General features: G+C 34.3%; 1 protein-coding gene across 2 annotated transcripts in view; it reads right to left on the bottom strand.

Moving 5' to 3' along the window:
* The window catches only part of trappc9 (trafficking protein particle complex subunit 9), a 243,329-nt gene that overhangs the window by 133,217 nt on the left and 88,678 nt on the right, over positions 1–21,434 (bottom strand). For both annotated transcript variants that reach the window (XM_067411133.1, XM_067411132.1), the window contains one exon: positions 6,108–6,260. In XM_067411133.1, coding sequence (XP_067267234.1) covers positions 6,108–6,260 — 153 coding nt within the window. The remainder of the gene's footprint in view (positions 1–6,107; positions 6,261–21,434) is intronic.

Below are 21,434 nucleotides of genomic sequence, written 5' to 3' on the forward strand. Positions count from 1 at the left end.
TGAGGGAGAATAATGAGGGTAAATTGCAGCGTTTGTCGTGCACAAATTGCTCTCTGTATCTCACGCAGATGTTTCAATACACTCAGATGGATTCTGACATTCAACAGAGGAAGAAGAGCGGAAGAGACGCCAGGTGAAAAGTGCACGTATGGAAATGCGGCTCATCACTATTCTAATAGAAACGCATTTCTTTAGAATAGCATGTGATTTTCACCTGAGCCACAGTCATCTTTCAAATGCTGTCCCTCTGCTGCTTAGTAAAAGAGAACTGTACACAGAAGCACACATCAGGAGAGATCTGGTCAGTATGTGTGTTTTACAACCCGAAAGGGAAGAAGAGCTTGTTCAATCACCTGACACAGACAACTTACGGTCCTCATTACGACTCCCATGGCATCTGAAATGACATCACTTTCCTTCAAGAGTGTCTGACACGATATGTCGTAATGTCTCCTGCTAACTTTACAAGTCTCAGACGCCCAGACACTAGGTCAGAGCTAACAGAGTGACATGAGGTAAAAGGAGGGCAGAGCTAAGAGAGCAACACGTGATCAGAGAGGGTGGAGCTAAGATAAATATGAAACTCTAGAAGGCGCAGGCTTAGAGCAAGCAATCACGTCATCACTGCATGGCACACGTTTATTTGTCTCTGCTGATCCTGCAGCCAGTGAGATTGCTTGATCAACATTTAAATAGTCTGGTTCATTGCTGTAAGCTATCAAGAGTTCCTCTGAAACCCTCCACCTCCCCCAGCTCCACCTGCCTAGATCTGTTATGGGATTTATGCATGTCTATTTATCCCTTTATATCACCAGTTATCAGTTCTGCAGAGTACATGCAATACGAATCTCAAATGAGCTTAAGAGCAGAGGAGGGCGAGGCAAGGAAAATAACAAGACAGAGTGTAAGGGTGAGGCTAGAGAGTGAAATAGGAGTGTGATGATAGACAGGTTACATCAAAAATGTAATCAACAGTGTACTAGCATTGCAGTCTTGATTCTTTTTCTGTCATATCTTGATTTTACCCTTTCAAAGCATGTAAGTGAAATAAACAAAAAAAAAGTCTCTACAGGAGGTAAATGAGCTCAATATCAACTCAAACGATCCACCTAATGTACGTCCTGAGCAGCCAATGATTAACAGACGTCATTTATTTCCTTGCTTAAGTAAAACGCAGCGGGCCGCTTCGCATTGAACCCTCAAAATGTGGTGCTCAGCAATAGCCAAGCGTTACCCAATGAGGCTAGCGAGTTCATCCCTACGTGACGGCGTGACATCATCCACACCAGGGCTCAGCGGTCGGCTGACGTCCCGCATGAAGGGTAAACGTTTACCTCCAGCGAGCTCTCAGTGGGGGGAGCTGTCCAGTTTAATGGAGCCGCTCTCCTCTCTCATTATGTTGTTCTTGCGCTGACATTTTAACATTCAGGCACTAATGTGTTTAGTCTGACTGTCTGGCCCTCGTGGTCTGATGGGGAGACGATTTATAGAGGACGGGTGAATGAACGAACGAACGAAGCGAGCAGCGTATTAAAGAAACTCTCGTACGGATTGAACCCAACGGCCTCCGGAGAGGCAGACAGAGCATTGCATCACAGTGATGACATCACCACCATCCCAGCATGAGTTATGTTGACAGGAGAGATGGAGACAGACACTGAGAAAGAGATGGAAACATAAAAGGGGCAAAGAACAAGAACTGAAAGACTTATGTTAAAGAGTTATGTTATGTTCTGCATAAGACTTTTTTTTTATGAATCAGTTTGAGTGAACTCATTCATTATCTGAATCATTCTAACTCATTTACTTTTTTAATTGGTTGGTTATTGGCTGGCTGGTTATAGAGTTAATGACAAATATATTCATTAGACCTGTAAAAAAAAAAAAAAAAAAAAGTTTTTTTTTTCCACATTCAATATGACTTTTTATTATTATATTACACGTATTATTACTATTAAATAATGATATACAATAATAATAATAATGAAATGTTTTTTATTGTTATAAATATATCAAAATATTACTACATATATTATACAATATTATTATTATTAATAACATACAATAATAACAAAATATTATATATATATATACACATATGTACACATATACATATATACATATATATATATATATATATATATATATATATACATATATACATAATATATATATTATATATATATACATATATACATATATACATATATATATATATATATATATATATATATACACATACATATTTACATATATATATATATATATATATACATATATATATATATATTATACATACATACATATATATATATATACACATACATATATATATATATATATAAACAAAAAAATATATATACACATATATACACATACATATATATACACATATATACACAAATCTTTTACGATGTCCTAATAACAGTCGCGATTTGCACGCAACGCGTCAACGTTTGCTAATGTCCGATTCGTGACCTAATGACTCATTTGAACAGATTCATTTTGATTAATCATGACAACAACTGATCTGTCCACATGGTCTATAATGAATAATTTACTCGAACAACTCTGAAATGGGAACATAAGTGTGCTTACCCCATTTAGCAAGAGTGGTTAGTAAAATTAGCCTTAATAATCCACAATATTTTCAGGTTATTTAAATGACAATGTGTAGTAAATTAGTCCTACCTATAAAATCAGTTAGTTTAGACTGGAGTGAGGTGAAACCAGAACAAAGCAAGTTGTTGTTAGCTAGGTGCATTCAATTGTATATGGTAGAAAATTATATTATTAGTTCATATAACTTCTAAATGCTACTTTTTAATAATTTTCAGGTTTAGCACAAAAGCATCTCTTACAAAGCTATAAAATCACCTTTTTTTTTTTTTTTTGCAAAGAGGGCAAGAAAGAATTATTACATTGAGAGTGACAGGTACTTTATTGTCAGTATCAGGCTCGCAGATCACATGGGTAGGGCACTTTTTACTGTTTGTGTGGATGACCATGTCTGTCACCACCGAAGACCATTTTTGATCCAGGAAAGACCCTGCATTGATTAATTTGAATTGAAATATTTAATAATTTCACAGCAAAAATTATGTATGCGATTAATTTAGATTAATCACAGAGTATGTCATTAATTAGATTAAAATGTTTAATTGATTGACAGCCCTAGTATGTATATTATATATATATATATATATATATATATATATAAATAAACATACATACATACAAACATAATGAAGAAATGTATAGACTGTAATACAAATTTTTCATTTTACACTACAATAGTTTTAATTCATAATAATAATAATAATAATAATAATTATTATTATTATTATTTTATAGAATAACAGTACAACTACAAGATTAATATTTATGGTTGTATTTCGTATGCTAAACTGTAGAGCTTTTATTTTGTCAGAAAACCGCTGGGAGACCCTAAATCTGTTGACAAGAGATTCATAAACAATGGTTGCCGCATGTTGCATTTTTAAATCGGTCATATTTCAGTTCTGAAAATTTGTATAAATATGGAAAAATCACATCCCTGATCACATCCATCATGCTAAAACAGCATGTAAGCCACTTCACGCAAAATATGCAACACAGGGGAAGTCTTGCATTTCATTATGACATCACAATGGAGAGAAGGATGAGGAGCCAATCAAAGATAAGGAAATGCCACATCAAACACTTAAAAATTTGAATGACTTGTTTTAATTGTTTATACAGTTAAAACCACCATGATGAGAAAACTAATGTCAAACAGTGCTAATATCACCACTAAATAACAGCAATAATGTATTATAACCTGCGATAACATCAGCAATGTTTACAATTCACTGCCCTCTACACGCTGCGCTAATAGAACGGGATTTAAGCTGTCTTATCAGCATAATTCAGAGAAATTATTACTTCAACAATAATTAAAACATTTTAGTGCATCAGAGGAGAGACCCCGGAGAGGAGAGAGGAAGGAGGCTGTTCATCTTGCACCTGTTTGTAATTCAAGCAGAAACGTAGCAGACAGACGCACACCGCCACTCGTCTGCAACAGTCTGCTCTCCTCGTGTCTCATTATTATTGAGATGTGCATACAATGAGACAAAGAGAACCTGGAGAACGTTTCCAATTCTCAGAGCTTGCTCTTTCACAGCTCAGCAGAGGTTGCAAATACATTTCAATGGCATATCAACTTTATTCTCAAAAAATGTAAAAATAGACAAAAATAGTCAACTGTTCACATGCAGTAGAATAAAAAGCTGTGAAATTGATGTGGATAGCAGATCATTTGATCCTGAAAGAATTGGATGAGAAATTTTGGAGGTCATATTGAGAATTAACCTTCATCTTTTGAGATAAAAGTTTAACTTTTTTCCCTTTTAAGTCCATTTATTCAAATAAATCTACAAAAAAAAATAAAAATAAATAAATAAATAAATAAATAAAAAAATAAAAAATATATATATATATATAATTTTTGAGAGCTTGATTACAAAAACAAAAGTCTCCCCATAAAAAGTCATGTCCCAAGCACACATTTACAATGTTTTCATTATAATATTATGTACCTTATATGACAGACTTGCGCTATACATTGCACTTAACTGTATTTTTCAGTTTTGAAGTGATTTCAATCATATTTCAAGCTATTCAAAACCATAATGGTGGACAGTGCGCATCTGAAGTGTGTCAGCTGAAGGAAATAATCCATTATTTAATCTGCTTTAATATATCGGACAAATTTTCTTAGGGGGCCGATAACGATAGAATTGAAAAAAATGAACATACTGTATATCGGCCGATACCAACATGGTGGCCAATATATTGTGCATCCCTACGCAAAACAGTAATATTTTGAAATATTATTACAGTTTGAAAAAACTATTTTTGGTTAATATATTCTAAAATGTAATTTATTCCTGTGATCAAAATTTAATTTACTCCAGTCTTCAATGTCACATTATCAGAAATTATTCTAATATGCTGATTTGATGTACAAGAAACATTTCTGATTATTATCAATGTTGAAAGCAGTTTGTGGAAACTGATATATATTTTCAGGATTGTTTAATGAATAGAAAGTTTAAAAGAACAGCATATATTTTAAATATAAGTGCCTTTACTGTCACTTTTGATCAATTTAATGCAACCTAGTTGAATAAAAGTATTAATTTCATTCAAAAAATAAAAATAAAAATCTTACTGCTGCCAAACTTTTCAATGTTATAGTGCACATGTGAATGATGATTGGGGTACTAAAGAAAAAAAAAGTATGATTATGACATTAAGCAAATTTGGGTAACACTTTACTTAAAGACTTTATTTTTAATGCTTCATTAATATATTCATAATATAATGCATTATTATCTTTCCATAAATAATTGTAACCAAAGTTAAAATGCATTCTGAAATTTGTTGTTTGTCATGTTTTAATGCATTTTACGCATGTGTTCATTGAATAGATAATGTATTATAACTGTGGTTACAATTATTCATGAGACCATACAATGCAATACAAGATGCATTACAAGGCATAATTAATGCATTCAAATCTTTTTATAAATGTTTTAAGTAAAGTGTTACCTAAATGTTCTCCCCATTTCATCTCACTGCTGTCTACAACTTCAGATAATGGTGATTTTTCCTTCTCAGCGAGCATGAGAGGGGCATTAAACAGAGGTGAGACAGAAAGAAAGGAGGTATAAGTGTAATATAGCCAGGAAGGAATAAGATGTGAAGAGGAAATAGATATGAATCCAGAGAGGAACTAGAGAGGGCAGAGAGGACAGAGAGAGGGTAATACAGAAGAGAGACGGCAGCTCAAGCAATGTCTCTGTTGAATGAGAAATGAGATGGTACAGACACCATTTCAAATCACCTCCCTTGGATCTGATCTACCATAACAGGGCAAAGTGAATACTGCCTTTCTCTCTATCAGAGAGCAATCAGGCCCATTTTGATTATAGTGTGATGGCTCTGGTGATGTACTTGCAGAAATTGAGCGCAAATTGGACGGGACAAACCAGAACAGACCCAAATGATGTTGTTTTCGCATGTCAGCATATGTGAGTTTGTGTGTTTGTGTGGATCTTTACCGTCGTTCAGGTCGTGTAACAGGTTCTCCTGACCGGAAAAGTCCAGTTTGGTGGATATGTTGACAGGGATGGAGACAGATTGTCCGGATTTAAGAGGCAGGTGGGACAGAGCGTCCTGCAGGTCCCAGCTAACAAACTCACCAAACAACTTCTCTGTAATACAGAAAAGAAGAAAAAAAAAAAAAGAGAAATATTTGGTCAGAGACAAACAATGATTATTATTATTTTTTTTTTAAATAATGAGAAAGAAAGAAAGAAAGAAAGAAAGAAAGAAAGAAAGAAAGAAAGAAAGAAAGAAAGAACTCCAGCTTAAGAAATAAGAAATATTTAAGTGCTAAAATGGATATTTATTAATTATTTATTTATTATTTTTTCAAGTTATTATTTATTATATTTTTTCTTCTGTTGCAAGACTTATAAACAAATAAATTAAATGATCATTATAGAGGTGACATTATTATGAAAGTCAAGATTTACTTTCTGAATGCTAACCATTTAAACAAATAAAAAATTAATTAATATCAAAATAAACATTTATTATTAAAATATATAAAATAGTATTAAAACTAAACAAATAAAATTATATAAAATATTTACAAAAGGAAACTAAAATGAGATCAAAAAATCAAACTGAATGTTAAAACAAAACTAAAAACAATACTAAAATAATATTAAACAAAACTAAAAAGATGAAACAAATAATATAAAAACAAAACAAAAAAAAAATAAAAAAAATAAAAATAAAATTAAATAAAAAAAATAAATAAAAAAAAACATTAAGGCACAAAAAATTGTAGATGAGGTGACAAAATGTGAATAAATCACCAGCAGGCATTTGGATTTGTCAGCAAAAACGAAAACAACTTAATAAATAAATAAATACTCCCATGCTTTTGGACATGTATTTGCAACAATACATAACTTATAGCAATCATTCAACCTGTGCTGCCAGTGTGTTATTTAGTTCAGGATCTGTTTACCTGTTCTCAATGTTTTTTTCTAAACTTGCCGCCTAAGGAGAAGCAAAATCAAGAGTTTGATTCCGGTGCGTAACGAGAATCTTAGACTCGCTCGCTCTCTGTTCTTCTCGTCTCCCGGTGTGTAAAGACACAAGAAACGCCTGTTCAAAGCGTTATTCAGATGCTAAAAGCTCCCAAACCTCCCTGAGAATGAATAATAGACAGAGGCCAAATAACAAAGTCAAATTACTGCTGAAAACCCGTCTGTGAGCGTTGAAATGAGGCATCTGCCCTACAGACACATGATCCTTATGAATCAAAGCTTTGATTTTCATTTCCACATGAAAGACCGAAAAACGCATGAATAAGGGGCTACATTATAATGACGGTCATGAGAGATTCAACGGGAAAACACTTCAAAATCAACCCACTGACTCGTATTAACACCTGCCACCTGTTTGTCTGAGGCCTGATGAAGGGGTTGACCAGGTCAGAATGAACGCTAATAAACCAGATGTGCCGACCAAACCGACCAACCAGTTTATGGGGCAGGGAATCTTAAATATCTCTGAAAACATATAGAATATAAAGGAGAGTAAAATGTACATTGTTAACATTCCACCTGCAGTCCAACATAACCTGTATAAGTTTCTATTTAATATTAACTGCATATTTAAATTATTCTTTTTTGGTTACACACACCTTATTTCCATGTAAATCAGGCGTATTATAGAATGCATCAGATTCACAATGCAACTCAATCAGAATTGTGCTGTTATATCAGATGGAAATATGTTGGTCAATGAGATTTAATTAAAAATCATGTACATTTTGTATTCATCATGGCATAATTCATGCTTTGCATAATGCATTTAGAATGTGCAAACAAAAGGAGGAATTAATTCTTACTTTATTACTACTGTATATACACACTAGTGTTCAAAAGTGTGGGGTCAGTAAGATTTGTTTTGTTTTGTTTTTAAAGAAATTATTACTTTTAATGAGCAATGATGCTGAATAAAAAAAAAATATGTATATGAAGCAGCACAACTGTTTTCAACATTGATAATAATAATATATGTTTCCTGAGCAGCAAATCAGCATATTAGAATGATTTCTGAAGGATCATGTGAGTCTGAAGACTGGAGTAATGATGCTGAAAATTCAGCTTTGATCACAGGAATAAATTACATTTTATAATAAATCAAAATAGAAAATGTCTATTTTAAATTGCAATATTATTTCACAATTAATGTTGTCAAAAATATCGATATTTCATTATGTATCGATACTAAAATATCTGCAATGGTTCCGATACTCCTTTTCTGTAGTATCAATACACAGACACCAGCTATGCGGTCTCACTCTCTTTTCTCTCCAACTGCGAAATACAGTTTGACACACACCCGCCTTCTGTCACTCACTCGTCTCATTCGCTCCAGTCGAATACTATTTTACTCATTCTTGCAGGTTTCTCGCTCACACCACAAGCACAAGTACCAATGATCTACATAAGTTGAGTGCATCTCAAACAGCTCACGAGTACCAAAATGAATTGGTTTTCATGGCGTATTGCACTTAAAAGGTCAAATACACACAACATTAGGTCAAAATGCCTGTCTTGAGGAGTATTCAGGTAAACACAGTCAGTTTGTGAATGGAAATAGTTGAGAAAGACAGCACATGTTGTGTAACCATATACTGTATCCGTGCATAAGCTCTTAAAGTGACAGCAGCCTAATAAACCTGCTGCTGTCTGTCATGTTAAAGGGTTAGTTCATCCAAAAATGAAAATTATGTCATTAATTCCTCACCCTCATGTCGTTCCACACCCTTCGTTTATCTTCGGGACACAAATTAAGATACTTTTGATGAAATCCGAGAGGTATATGACTCGTTCATAGACAGCAATTTAAAGGATTAGTTCACTTTCAAATTAAATTTTCCTGATAATTTACTCACCCCCATGTCATCCAAGATGTCCATGTCCTTCTTTCGGTTTTTGATGAAAACATTCCAGGATTTTTCTCCATATAGTGGACTTTAATGGGCACCAAACGGTTGAAGGTCAAAATTACAGTTTCAGTGCCGCTTCAAAACTCTACATGATCCCAGACAAGGAATAAGAGTCTTATATAGAAAAACCATCTCTAAAAAAATACATAAAAAAAAAATGAGCGATGGTTTCTCTAGATAAGACCCTTATTCCTCGTCTGGGATTGTGTAGAACGTTTTGAAGCTGCAATGAAGCTGTAATTTTGATCTTCAACCGTTTGGACTCCATTGAAGTCCACTATATGGAGAAAAATCCTGGAATGTTTTCATCAAAAAACTCAATTTCTTTTTGAATGAAGAAAGAAGGACATGGACATCTTGGATGACATGAGGGTGAGTAAATTATCAGGAATTTTTTTTTTTATTTGAAAGTGAACTAATCCTTTAACCACCACTTTCAAGGTCCAGAAAGGTACTAAAGACATTGTTAAAATGATTAAAGTGACTGCAGTGGTTCAATCTTAATGTTTTGAAGTGATGAGAATACTTTTTGTGCGCAAAAACAAAACAAAAATAACAACTTTAGTCAACGCTGTTTACGTTCAGCGCTTCCAGGCTCTACGACTGAATGCGGGCTCAGTATTGGCCAAAGCTGATCAAGTGATGCTCATGCAGGAGCCGGCCAATAATGAGTTGGCGTTCTGACATAGAACCTGGAAGCGCTGGACGTAAACAACGTATGAGAATAACAGAAGAGAAGATATTGTTGAATAAAGTCATTTTTTTGTTTTTGTTTTTTTGGCAGTACACTTCAGGCTTAAGGGGTTAAAAGTGGCCAAATAACACTAATTATGGTAACAGTTACACTGACAAGTACATGGAAGTGAGCAAATATTAAACTGGACTAAACCCATGTTGCTGTATCAACAGTTTTAGCATTTTAATTCTCAATGTCTGCTCTTCCCCCAGCGGTTATCTATTCCAACTGTCTCTCGAGAGCCATGATCCTCTCTTCAGAACAACAGGGTTGGAAATAAACAACCCAGACAGATGTTAAACCCCGTTCCACAACAACTACGCTCCCAGGCCTGTGAGCCGTCATCCTGGAGGGCTTCTTCCTGGCAGCGGTCCTGGACGGATCAGAACAGCAGACTACGTACATCCTGAACACACACGCCTGCCAACGCTACAATCTGTTTTTTGGAGCCTGGGGATCTCAAAGCACAAGTTTAACCGCCAAAGTCTCCGCAAAAGGCAAAATTCACAATTAGCATGTGGCTAATAAGGCTATAAACCCGTGGAACAAAGTTAAGAACACAAAAATAAGGCATGGCATTTTTTTTCCTAGTGATTTTCTCTAGATTTAATTGTGATTTTCCAAACATATTAGCATATAAACAGCAATTTCATACAGTCTCGGTTTCAGGAGGCAATGATGACAGACCGCTCATGGATCATCTGAAGCATACTGCGCATAATAATAGAGCTTTCCAAAATCATAATCTCAGATTGGCTAGCTTTACATGATTTACGGGGAATCTTTTTTAACCTTTTTTATGATTATCTCCCAATTTCTGTGAATCACCAAACAGAAAAAACAGTCACGCTTTATGTTCCCAAGCTGCCAAGATGAGAGCTTCCAAATCATGAAATCTTTGAAAGATATTCAACAGTTAAAACTTTCAATAACAAAAAAAAGCCTGTCTGCGTTAAACTAATTTTCATATATACTAGTCTGTAAATAGCCTCTGTGTACAATTAAAACATTCAAAATAACAGTTAAATGCCATAAAACTCAAACCCAAGAGCAGAGGAGAGGAAGAAAAGAAGCGAGACCCACCGCTCAAGCTCTCCACACTAATTTGTTGGGGACGCAAATATTCAATAATTCATTATTCTGTGCGAGTGAATGCTAAAAACAGCGTGTAGACGGGCGAGTCGGCTTTATAAACAGCTGAGCAGTGACCATAATTCACCACGGTACAGCCGGGCTTGAAACTCAGTTGCTAGGATACACAGAGTTCTGCTGTCTCATGTGTTAAATAGAGGTGACAAACAAGACACTGACCAGGACATTTCTAGGGAATTTAAACATTTCTGAGAAGTTTGTGATCCGAAAACATACAGCATGGAAAACTTTCTGAATTACTTTGCGCATTTTTATTCAACTGGCATTGGTGACATAAAACATTTTAATTGCACATATAAAAGTTTGTCAAGGTTACTAATACAGTTATAAATTAGTTCTTCATGAAAATGTTCCACCCTCTCTCTGACTAGGTTCTCAAACAGTCTTTGCTATAGGACCTGAAAATAAAGATTAAAAGTGATTTAAAAAATGTGTATATAAAAACTCAAAAAATGACCCCATTTGACAGTACAACGACCTGAAAAGCAGTTCATTCTGGTACATATTCCTCACAATTCTCAGAGTTTAAATCCTGGAGAGTGTGACAGAAGTGATGACATGGTACTTTAGTGATAGACAGATCCTGATGTACAAGCAGGTTTCTGTCAGAAACAGGACAGAAAACTCCTTCAGACTACATGACACATGAACCACTCTGATGGCACTCAAGAACACAATGAAACTGATAGAATGAAACAGTGAAAGCTGGACAGACAGAGAGACAGACAGAGAGAGAGACAGACAGAGAGAGAGACAGACAGAGAGAGAGACAGACAGAGAGAGAGACAGACAGACAGACAGACAGACAGACAGACAGACAGACAGACAGACAGACAGATAGACAGATAGATAGATAGATAGATAGATAGATAGATAGATAGATAGATAGATAGATAGATAGATAGATAGATAGATAGATAGATAGATAGATAGATAGATAGATAGATAGATAGATAGATAGATAGATAGATAGATAGATAGATAGATAGCTAGATAGAAAGTTACAATCAGAGAAAGAATGGCAGAACATTAGACAGAATGCTATATAGAAACATCTATTAAATGTTAGAAACAGAGAAAGAATAGAGAATAAAAAACAAAAACAGACAGAATGACAAAAAGAACAAGACAGTGACAGAATATTAGATAGAAAGTACATTAGAACAATAGAAAGAGTAAGATAGAACAACCTTAGAATGATAGAAAGAACAATAAATGTTAGAATGAGAGAGAATGAAAGAACAATAGAACATTAGAAAGAATGATTTTTAGAAAGAACAAGAGAATGTTAGAACCAGTGAAAAAACAAAACAGAGAGAATGATAGAACATACGACAGAGTGATAGAATTGATAAAATGTTTGAATGATATAAAGAACCACTGAACATTGTATTGATAATAGATTGAAAGAACAATATTTAGAAAGAATGACAGAATGACAGACAGACAGTTAATACTAGTATAACTTTATGCTTGTTTGCAAATTATTTGATATGGAAGCTTGTTTCTGCCACCGAATAAAAATAAAGGTATAACTGTGACTTTTTTTCTCACAATTCTGATTTTTTTTTTTTCAAAATCGTGCGATATAAACTCGCTATTGCGAGTTATGTCAGAATTATGAGTTATAAAGTCAGAATTGTGAGATTTAAACTCAATTGTGAGATTTAAAGTCAGAATTGCGAGTTATGAAATCAGAATTGTGAGTTATAAAGTCAGAATTGCGAGTTACAAAGGCAAAATTGTGAGTTATAAAGTCAGAATTACGAGTTATAAAGTCAGAATTGCGATATTTAAACAATTGCGAGTTATAAAGTCAGAATCGTGAGCTATAAAGGCAAAATTGTGAGTTATAAAGGCAAAATTTTGAGTTATAAAGTCAGAATTGTGAGATTTAAACTCAACTGTGAGTTATAAAGTCAGAATTGCGAGATTTAAACTCAATTGCGAGATTTAAAGTCAGAATTGCGAGTTACAAAGGCAAAATTGTGAGTTATAAAGTCAGAATTGCGAGATTTAAACTCAATTGTGAGATTTAAAGTCAGAATTGCGAGTTATAAAATCAGAATTGTGAGTTATAAAGTCAGAATTGCAAGTTACAAAGGCAAAATTTTGAGTTATAAAGTCAGAATTGCAAAATATAAATTCAATTAAGAGTTATAAAGTCAGAATTGCAAGATATAAACTCAACAGAGTTATAAAGTCAGAATTGTGAGTTACAAAGCTGATTTCACAAATTATTAAAATGCTTCTTCACTATCAGACAAAGGTAAAACTTTGATAATAGTGGTCAGATCAGTTCTCACCACAGAGAGAACCAGATCTAAAACACACCATGAAAAGAGCAGACTGAAGAGCAGGAGAGTCTGTGAGAGACACACGGATAAGGATAATAATTCTCCATCAGCATGAAGAAAACATTATTACTCCAACACTCTCCTCTCCCTGATACCCGGCCTTTATCTGCTTTACTCTTCCAGCATCAGAATTACTCTACAGGCTCCTGCTCAGCATTTTAATTCCTCCTCTTCTCATTCATCTTCCTCTGCAAACACTTCTGAAATTAATTCAGCACAAACCACATCCACAGACTTCATTCAAATGCTGTGTAAAAAAAAATCAGCCTTAGGTGTTCTATCTATTGTATACACTTTACAATACATTTAAGATTAAAGTGTGACAATCTCCAATTGGATTGCATTGACAATGATTGCCATTTAAAAGTGACGAAGCGGGAGTAGAGTTAATAGTTATACTAATCATGACTGGCAATTTAAAATCACACTGTTTGTTCTGCCACAAAGAGGAAGATCATTTAAAATACAACTGCACTTAAAGAGAAAGAATACAATTCTCAATAAACAGATGACTGAACAGATAAGGCTGAACACAGCTAATGAGAGTTTCTGACATTTTCAGTGCGTGAGATTGTACTGTTTTGTTGTTGCTGATATGCTGGAGAATGAGCTCTTGAAGCTCTGCCCTCTTCTTTAAAGGGGGGCGGGAACACCTGCTCATTTGCATTTAAAGGGAAACATAAAAAACTGTGCAAAAAGTTGCTCACCCCCAAAAACTGGCAATGGCATGTTTTAGCTCTAGTAATATTTTTTTTTTTTTAAATAAAATATTAAAATATTCACTTTATATCAATTATCAACATTTCAGAAATTAAGTACATGCCACTAATATTTCATTGAAGGGGAGAAATACACACAAAAAGGTCTGAGCCCACAACATCCACTATCTACCGAAAATAATAATAAATAAAGAAAAGATGTATCAAAAACGTCAACATTATTATTCCTGCTGCTTTGTGAGCAGTGTCATTTCCTTCAAAAAATGCAAATCCAGAGTCATGCTGTGTGTGTGTGCAAGTGAAAGCAACACAGCCTCATTCATTTGATCATTTCCCACTGTACCGGAAAGAAGAACTCTAAGAAAAATAAAAGACAAGAAGCTACACACATACACACAGTGGACAAATCTAAACCCCTGAGCTAAACGTGCGTGCGGCTGGTTAGACAGTAAAAGGTCACTGCTTCAGCCACAAGACTCTCACACAGAGCTGGACACGGTTTCACGTGCCGTGATCCATACAACATCTATATCTGTTGCACTCATTCTCATACACACAAACTACATTTTCACTTTTTTAAAGTCAATGTGAGTGGGGTTTGCCTGCATATCACCAACACAATTTCTAAGCAGTTCCACCAGTTTTGAGTGGTTGCTGACAGTTGCTATGGTGTTCCACATGGTTGCTAGGGTGTTCTGGGTGGTCAAAAGAACCCACCAGATTTTTCATCTCTAGCTCAAGAATCTTTTTTAATTTAAGTCTATATTTTTACTTCCACCAGGTGAATGTCATAAGTCTATAATCAAGTCTAATCAGAATGTATTTATTCTTGGGATGAGTGTTTGTTCAAATGGCCTTTGGTCTCTCAGCCTTCAGTTATAAACCAGTTTCATTGCCTGATCTTGCTCCATATGTTACACACAGCAAATGTCACTGTCAAAGGGAAAAGCATCATCCCTAACTTCAAAAAAGTCTGACAGCTGATGTAATCTGACATCCATCAATCACAGCTTGATATCAAACAGACTGTGACTACCAAGGTCATAAATTATACATCTATATGAAAGACAGAAACAGCCAGACCAACATTGAATACCATCTGGAGTCGGAAACAAATACAGGTAGAAAGAAAGGTAGAACGACTCTATCTATCAATCATCAGTCTATCTAAAAAATATATTTTTTGATGCTTTTCACTTTATTTAAAGAACTTATTTTGATTCAACACTATTGTATCAGGTTTCTGGTTCAAATGTGATTGCTTCATGTTAAATTGACTTCAAACGATTACTTTTTGACTTAACTTGATGTTTTCATATGAAAATAACATGTTTCAATCAAATAAACCCAACCAGGACTCAATCAAACAGGACTTTCACTTCCCATCATGCTTTGCAAAGGGGCTGATCTGGGAGTGTAAATGTTGAAATAAAGTATTATTTTAAGCAGTTTTTAGCAAGATGAGAAAATGGAGAGACTTTTTAATGTTTACTGCTGTATTATGTTGGTATTTAAAAGTCTCTGTTATGTTAACAGTTTTGGGGTTATCATTGCGGTGAAGTTTTGAGCTTGAGCTTGGGTTGAGGATCTGCTAACAATAATTAAAGTTGTAATTAATAATAAAAAACAACTACTTTGGGCATGCCACGGATGCGACAAAACCGTCTTTTGGCTAACACCTAACAATAAAAGTCTTTGCAGAGTAAAGATTTTGTAAGAGTAAAAGTAATATTCTTAGATAACTTTTGTAAAAGTTGTAAAATTGACCTTGAATGCATTCACTAAATAAACTAAATCGATTAAATTGAATTATTTTACTTTTTGTTTGATGTTAATTTTAGGATAATTGAACTTTATAGTTTTGGACAAATTAAGAATGTTAACCTGATTCAACTAAACAGCAATGAATTAACTTTCTCTTTCTTTCTTTCTTTCTTTCTTTCTTTCTTTCTTTCTTTCTATCTATCTATCTATCTATCTATCTATCTATCTATCTATCTATCTATCTATCTATCTATCTATCTATCTATCTATCTATCCATCCATCCATCCATCCATCCATCCATCCATCCATCCATCCATCCACCCATCCATTTTTCAATCTACTTTCCATCCATCCATCCTTCCTTCAAACTTTATAACTTTACAAGATTGTGTTTTTAAACTTTCAAGGTCTTTTTGCAGTTGGATAAAATTCAATTCCTTTCTACTTCCCTACACTCAAAAAAAAATAAAAAATATTTGAACGAACATAAAAAAATCATGGAAAGGATTTCCACATGATTAAGTTGCTTTATTTCAGCATTATGCATTTTTGTTATTCCAATTTAATGTACTTACATTGGGTCAACTTAATTTATTACTTATCTACTATGGTTGGGCACAGCTTAATTTAATAGTGTCAGCCCAACTAATTTGCAATGTTTTGGAAAATAAATAAAAAGCAATAAATACATAAATATATATATATTTTTTTCATATACACTGATTTTTACAATTAATTCTTCGTTTAATTTTGTGATTTATATAACTTGTGTGATGTTCTATGTTAGAAATCTAGATGTGATACTGGATTCATCCTAAATTGTCTTAACCAAAAACATTGTAAAGTCTAAATTGATCCATAGTCCATTGGTGGCAATGGTTTTACAATCAACATAGACTTACAATGCTTTTGGGAAATGCAACCCAGAGCACTATCACAGTGATTACTTTCTTATTAAAGTAATTTGAAAGTTTGTTAGCGGATCCTCAACCCAAGCACAAGTGCAACAATTCACCACAATGGTAACCCTAAAACATAACATAAAATACCAACATAATAGAACAGTAAACATTAAAAAGTCTTTCCATTTTCTCATCTTCCTAAAAACTGCTTAAAATAACACTTTATTTCAACATTTACACTCCTAGTTCAGCCCCTTTGCAAAGCATGATGGGAAGTGAAAATCCTGTTTGATTGAGTCCTGGTTGGGTTTACTTGATTGAAACATGTTATTTTCATATGAAAGCATCAAGTTAAGTCAAAGAGTAATCGTTTCAAGTCAATTTAACATGAATCAATCACATTTAAACCAGAAACCTGATACAATGGTGTTGAATCAAAATAAATTGTTTAAATAAACTTTTTTTGAGTGTATGTTAAATTATATTAGCGAAAAAAAAAAAAAAAAAAATTGAAGTAGCCACAACAGTTGTTAGATGTCCTAACCTAAAAGAGAAGTATATATATTTTAAGGGCATGAATATCCTATACAATCAAAAGTATTAACCTTGTATTCATTTTGTCAAAAGTATTTAACCTTTGCTAGTAAAGTATTCTAGTGTAAAGTATAAGCATGCAAATTATGAGTTTAAGAAGGAATCATTTGCCCAATGGTATCTCTGCCCTCTGTTGGCTGAGGGAGAAACTGTAGCGTGCAAGTGTGTACGTGTGTTTGTACACAGATGTCTCATCAGAGCTCTCTCTGCTCATATTTTATTCATTGTTTGCTTGTGCAGGCTACAGGAGACCATGCTGCAGACAAGCCAGAACAACCGTGTGTGTGTGTGTGTGTGTGTGTGAGAGAGAGTGTGTCAATGGTGCTGCAGCCAACACCCACCAATCTAAACCCAACGGATCAGTCTCTGTGTGTAATTCGGAGTTCATGGTGACCTTGGCTGCTCCTGGTGGACCTCCATCTTTTAGTTAAGACATGCTGCCATCTGCTTCTTCTACATCCATCACTGGCCTTTATCCAAAACCACCCACAAACATCAGAAATCCAAATCCTCTCCATCCAGAACCTCTCACACGTCTCTGGACACCAACACAATCTTTCCAAGAATTCCAAAAGCCTTGTACAAATATATTCAAGATCTTCTCTGTATGTTTGAAAATCTTCCACTGACTTCAAAATTCTCCTGGGAAGTTCAGACTTTGCAAATAAATACGACATGTTTTTTTTTTGCTTCCGGCAAAGACATGAAACTTTTGATTTCATGAAGAGCAAAAGAATTCAAATTAGGTGTAGAATCAATGATTTATCTATGGATTTCATGCTGCCACAGATATAAAAATACAGTGTTAAATATGTTAGAAAGCAAAGCAAATAAAAGCAAAAAACAAAAATTAAATAAAAAATAAATAAAATAATATAATATAATTTAAAATATAAATCATTAAAAAATTTGAAATGTTTTTTTTTTCCTCCATATAAACTCTCTATCGCTTATATATTTATATATATATATATATATATATATATATATATAAAGTGCTAGACCAAGTTATCAGACACAATGTCATCATAATAAATCTAAGAACTGAAACCTCTGTAAAATAACTTTTATTGGTCTGGGTGAATAAAGCAAGCAGTATCCAAAATATCAGGGGTGACATTTAAAAATGGACATCACTGATCCAGAAGACATTCATTCTTACATACTCCTGTACTAAAAATAGCCCGAACTAGACACACACACAAAAAAGTGTAAAATACACATTACACACCTCATTTATCAAAGGCTCCACACCTCAGGGGTCACAATTTTATGATAAATCCATTTAACCCTTGAAAACACAGATAAATATGAACCAGAAGTGATATCCAGACTGAGTTGTGACTTTGATGTCTTGTCAATTCGGCTAAAATTTTGAAAGCACTTAGACCACAACAACAATAAGAGCAGCGAGAGCTTTTTATCCTAACAGTGGCTCTGTACCCATATATTACAGTACCGCTGGGTAATTAGAGGCCCTAATTGGACCATCCACCACTACATGCTGGTCGAGCCCCTCAAGGCAGCGCGTGCATCGCACAGAAGAGTTATTACAAGCAAATCTGTGTATGCACATGGATGGAGAGCACACAGAGAGCTCCCCGGGCTCTTCTGGAATCCTTTCAGAGACTTTTGAAACACTACAGAGTGTTCTAAAGCCTTTACGGAGCTTCGCACCATTTCTGTAGTGCACTGTTGGGCGGTGTAGCAGTTAGAGGATTAGTTTAGGCAACAATGGAAATTCTCATTAATGCAAGCACATATTGAAACTTGGCATACAGCAATTAGCGATGAGACATGTGACCAATAATACTAAGCTTGACACAATGTGAAGAGAGCTACGGGACATGAATTGTATGTAAATGCAGCCTAAATTACAACATTTTAATTCTTGGTCTCAAAGCTGGAAGATAGCGTGCTGTTTGCGCTCGAGAAAGACTTTTAACCCTGGGTTGTGTGAAAGTCTTGATTGTGTGCTAATATATAACGATTCTACAATTCTTCTGCAATGTAAGAGATCCTTAAAACATTATTCAGCATTCTGATGCTGCATACAATTTAGGCTTGCCAGAATAGTAGTAGTGTTTAAGATCACTGAAGCGTCTAGCAATCTGTTTTAATTAAGAGTGCTGGCAGGAGCTACAGGGGGAATGCGGGGTTCAAGGCTTCCTTCAGCCCAGAGAGAGCTGCCATCTGATCTACTGCCAGCATCATGACCCAGCATTTCACAGGAACTGAATGTAGTGCAGAAGTGAAAGTTCAACCTGGGTCATGTCTGGGGTATTTGGGGTGGTGCAATCGGAAATTAATGGACCACAATAAAAGATCAATGAGGAACAGAATGTCAAAAAAGATAAAGTACAGTCTACTTCACACACACAACTAAAAAAAAAAAAAAGAGGAATATTTTTGAGTTACCATTCAAAAGTTTGGGGTCAATAAGATTTTTTATGTTTTTAAAAGAAGCCTCTTATGCTCATGAAGGCGTAATTTATGTGATCAAAAATACAGTAATATGGTCAAACATTATTACAATAAAAAAATATATATATTTTCTATTGTAATATCTTTTAAAGTGTAATTTATTCCTGTTATGGGAAGCTGAAAGTTCAGCATCATTTTTAGCATCATTAATCATTTACTAGTCTTCAGTGCCACATGATTCTCCAGAAATCATCTAATATGCTGATTTGCTGCTCAAGAAACATTTATTATCATTCTTTATAATATATATATATATAATATATAATATATAATATATAATATATATATTATATATTATATATATATATATATATATATATATATATATATATTATATATTATATATATAATATATAATATATAATATATATATTATATATTATATATAGTGGGCCCTCCACAGACGGCCGTACGCCTTGATTTGTGTTTGAAGAGTAACCCCTGACTGGACATGACGCAATGGCGAATGTGGAAGAATAGAGGACAGAGCAAAACAAAACACTGGTTGCGAATTAGAAGTCTAAAACGATCTAAAGGCAAAAATTGAGAAAACAGCAAGCATTTTTTAAATAATGCATAAGAAAAGCATCTGATGATCATAGCAACTTAGATATGTTTGCATGAGCTCTGCATTTTGGCACCCCACTAGTCAAGTCATATTTATTTATATAGCACTTTATACAAAAGAATGCATAACTTTTCCTGAAAATTCTCTTTGGCAAGCTGTTTTGAACTCCAAAAACAAACACAAGACGAACTTCGTTTTGGCCTGATTTTGTTCAAAATGACGTTATATTAGTTTGTTCTTTGATTTTGTTTGAAGTATATCAGGGCCTTAAGCTTACGCTACTATACATCGCATCATGGGTTACTCATTTGGTGCAACTTGACTTGCACAGTATGTGTGCAGTCATCCGCCGGAAGCTAGTTATTTGAATTTATAGTTTTAAATATGGATATTTTTCTTACAAAAATGCATCGCATTGCCTTTATTAACCTTTATTAACCCCCTGGAGTTACTAGAACATAGTCATTAGAGCTAGAATGGCTTGAGGGTGGCAGTGAATCACAATTAATGAGTGAGTCATTGAGATTCAACCGATTCATTCAAACGGCAGATTCATTCAGGTAGTGTTGCTGTGTGGACTTTGGAACTATTTTAGTAGGCGAAATAGAGTGAAACAGGTGATTTGGTGTCTAAAATGTAAGTCACTTGATATTAAGTTCTTGTTCATTTAACTGCATGCTATATAAAATCAATATCACATTTGTAATCATGCTAATATTTGGAAAAAAACAGCAGTCTTTGTGTAATATATACAGGGTCATTTTTGCCCCTTATCCTGAATTCTGGGTTATTCTAAAGGCATTTTAATAGACTAAATCACGCAATGAAGGCGTACACTCTAAATATTAACGCGCACTAGTCTAACCTACTAGACTACATCATGTAGTGTATGCGTGCACGAGTGTGTTTTTGTTTGTTTTTTGTAAAGTGAGGGACATAATCGATCATTTCAGATAATTTAATCAACAATTACTATATCATAGACGATATATATTGCACACCCTACAGCACTGTTCCGTCTACTGTCCTGAGCGTCGTTCACACTGGCCCTGGGCCATCGGGCAGTCCTTATTGT

This window comes from Chanodichthys erythropterus, chromosome 15, assembly GCF_024489055.1.
Source record: "Chanodichthys erythropterus isolate Z2021 chromosome 15, ASM2448905v1, whole genome shotgun sequence".
Taxonomy (NCBI): Eukaryota; Metazoa; Chordata; class Actinopteri; order Cypriniformes; family Xenocyprididae; genus Chanodichthys; species Chanodichthys erythropterus.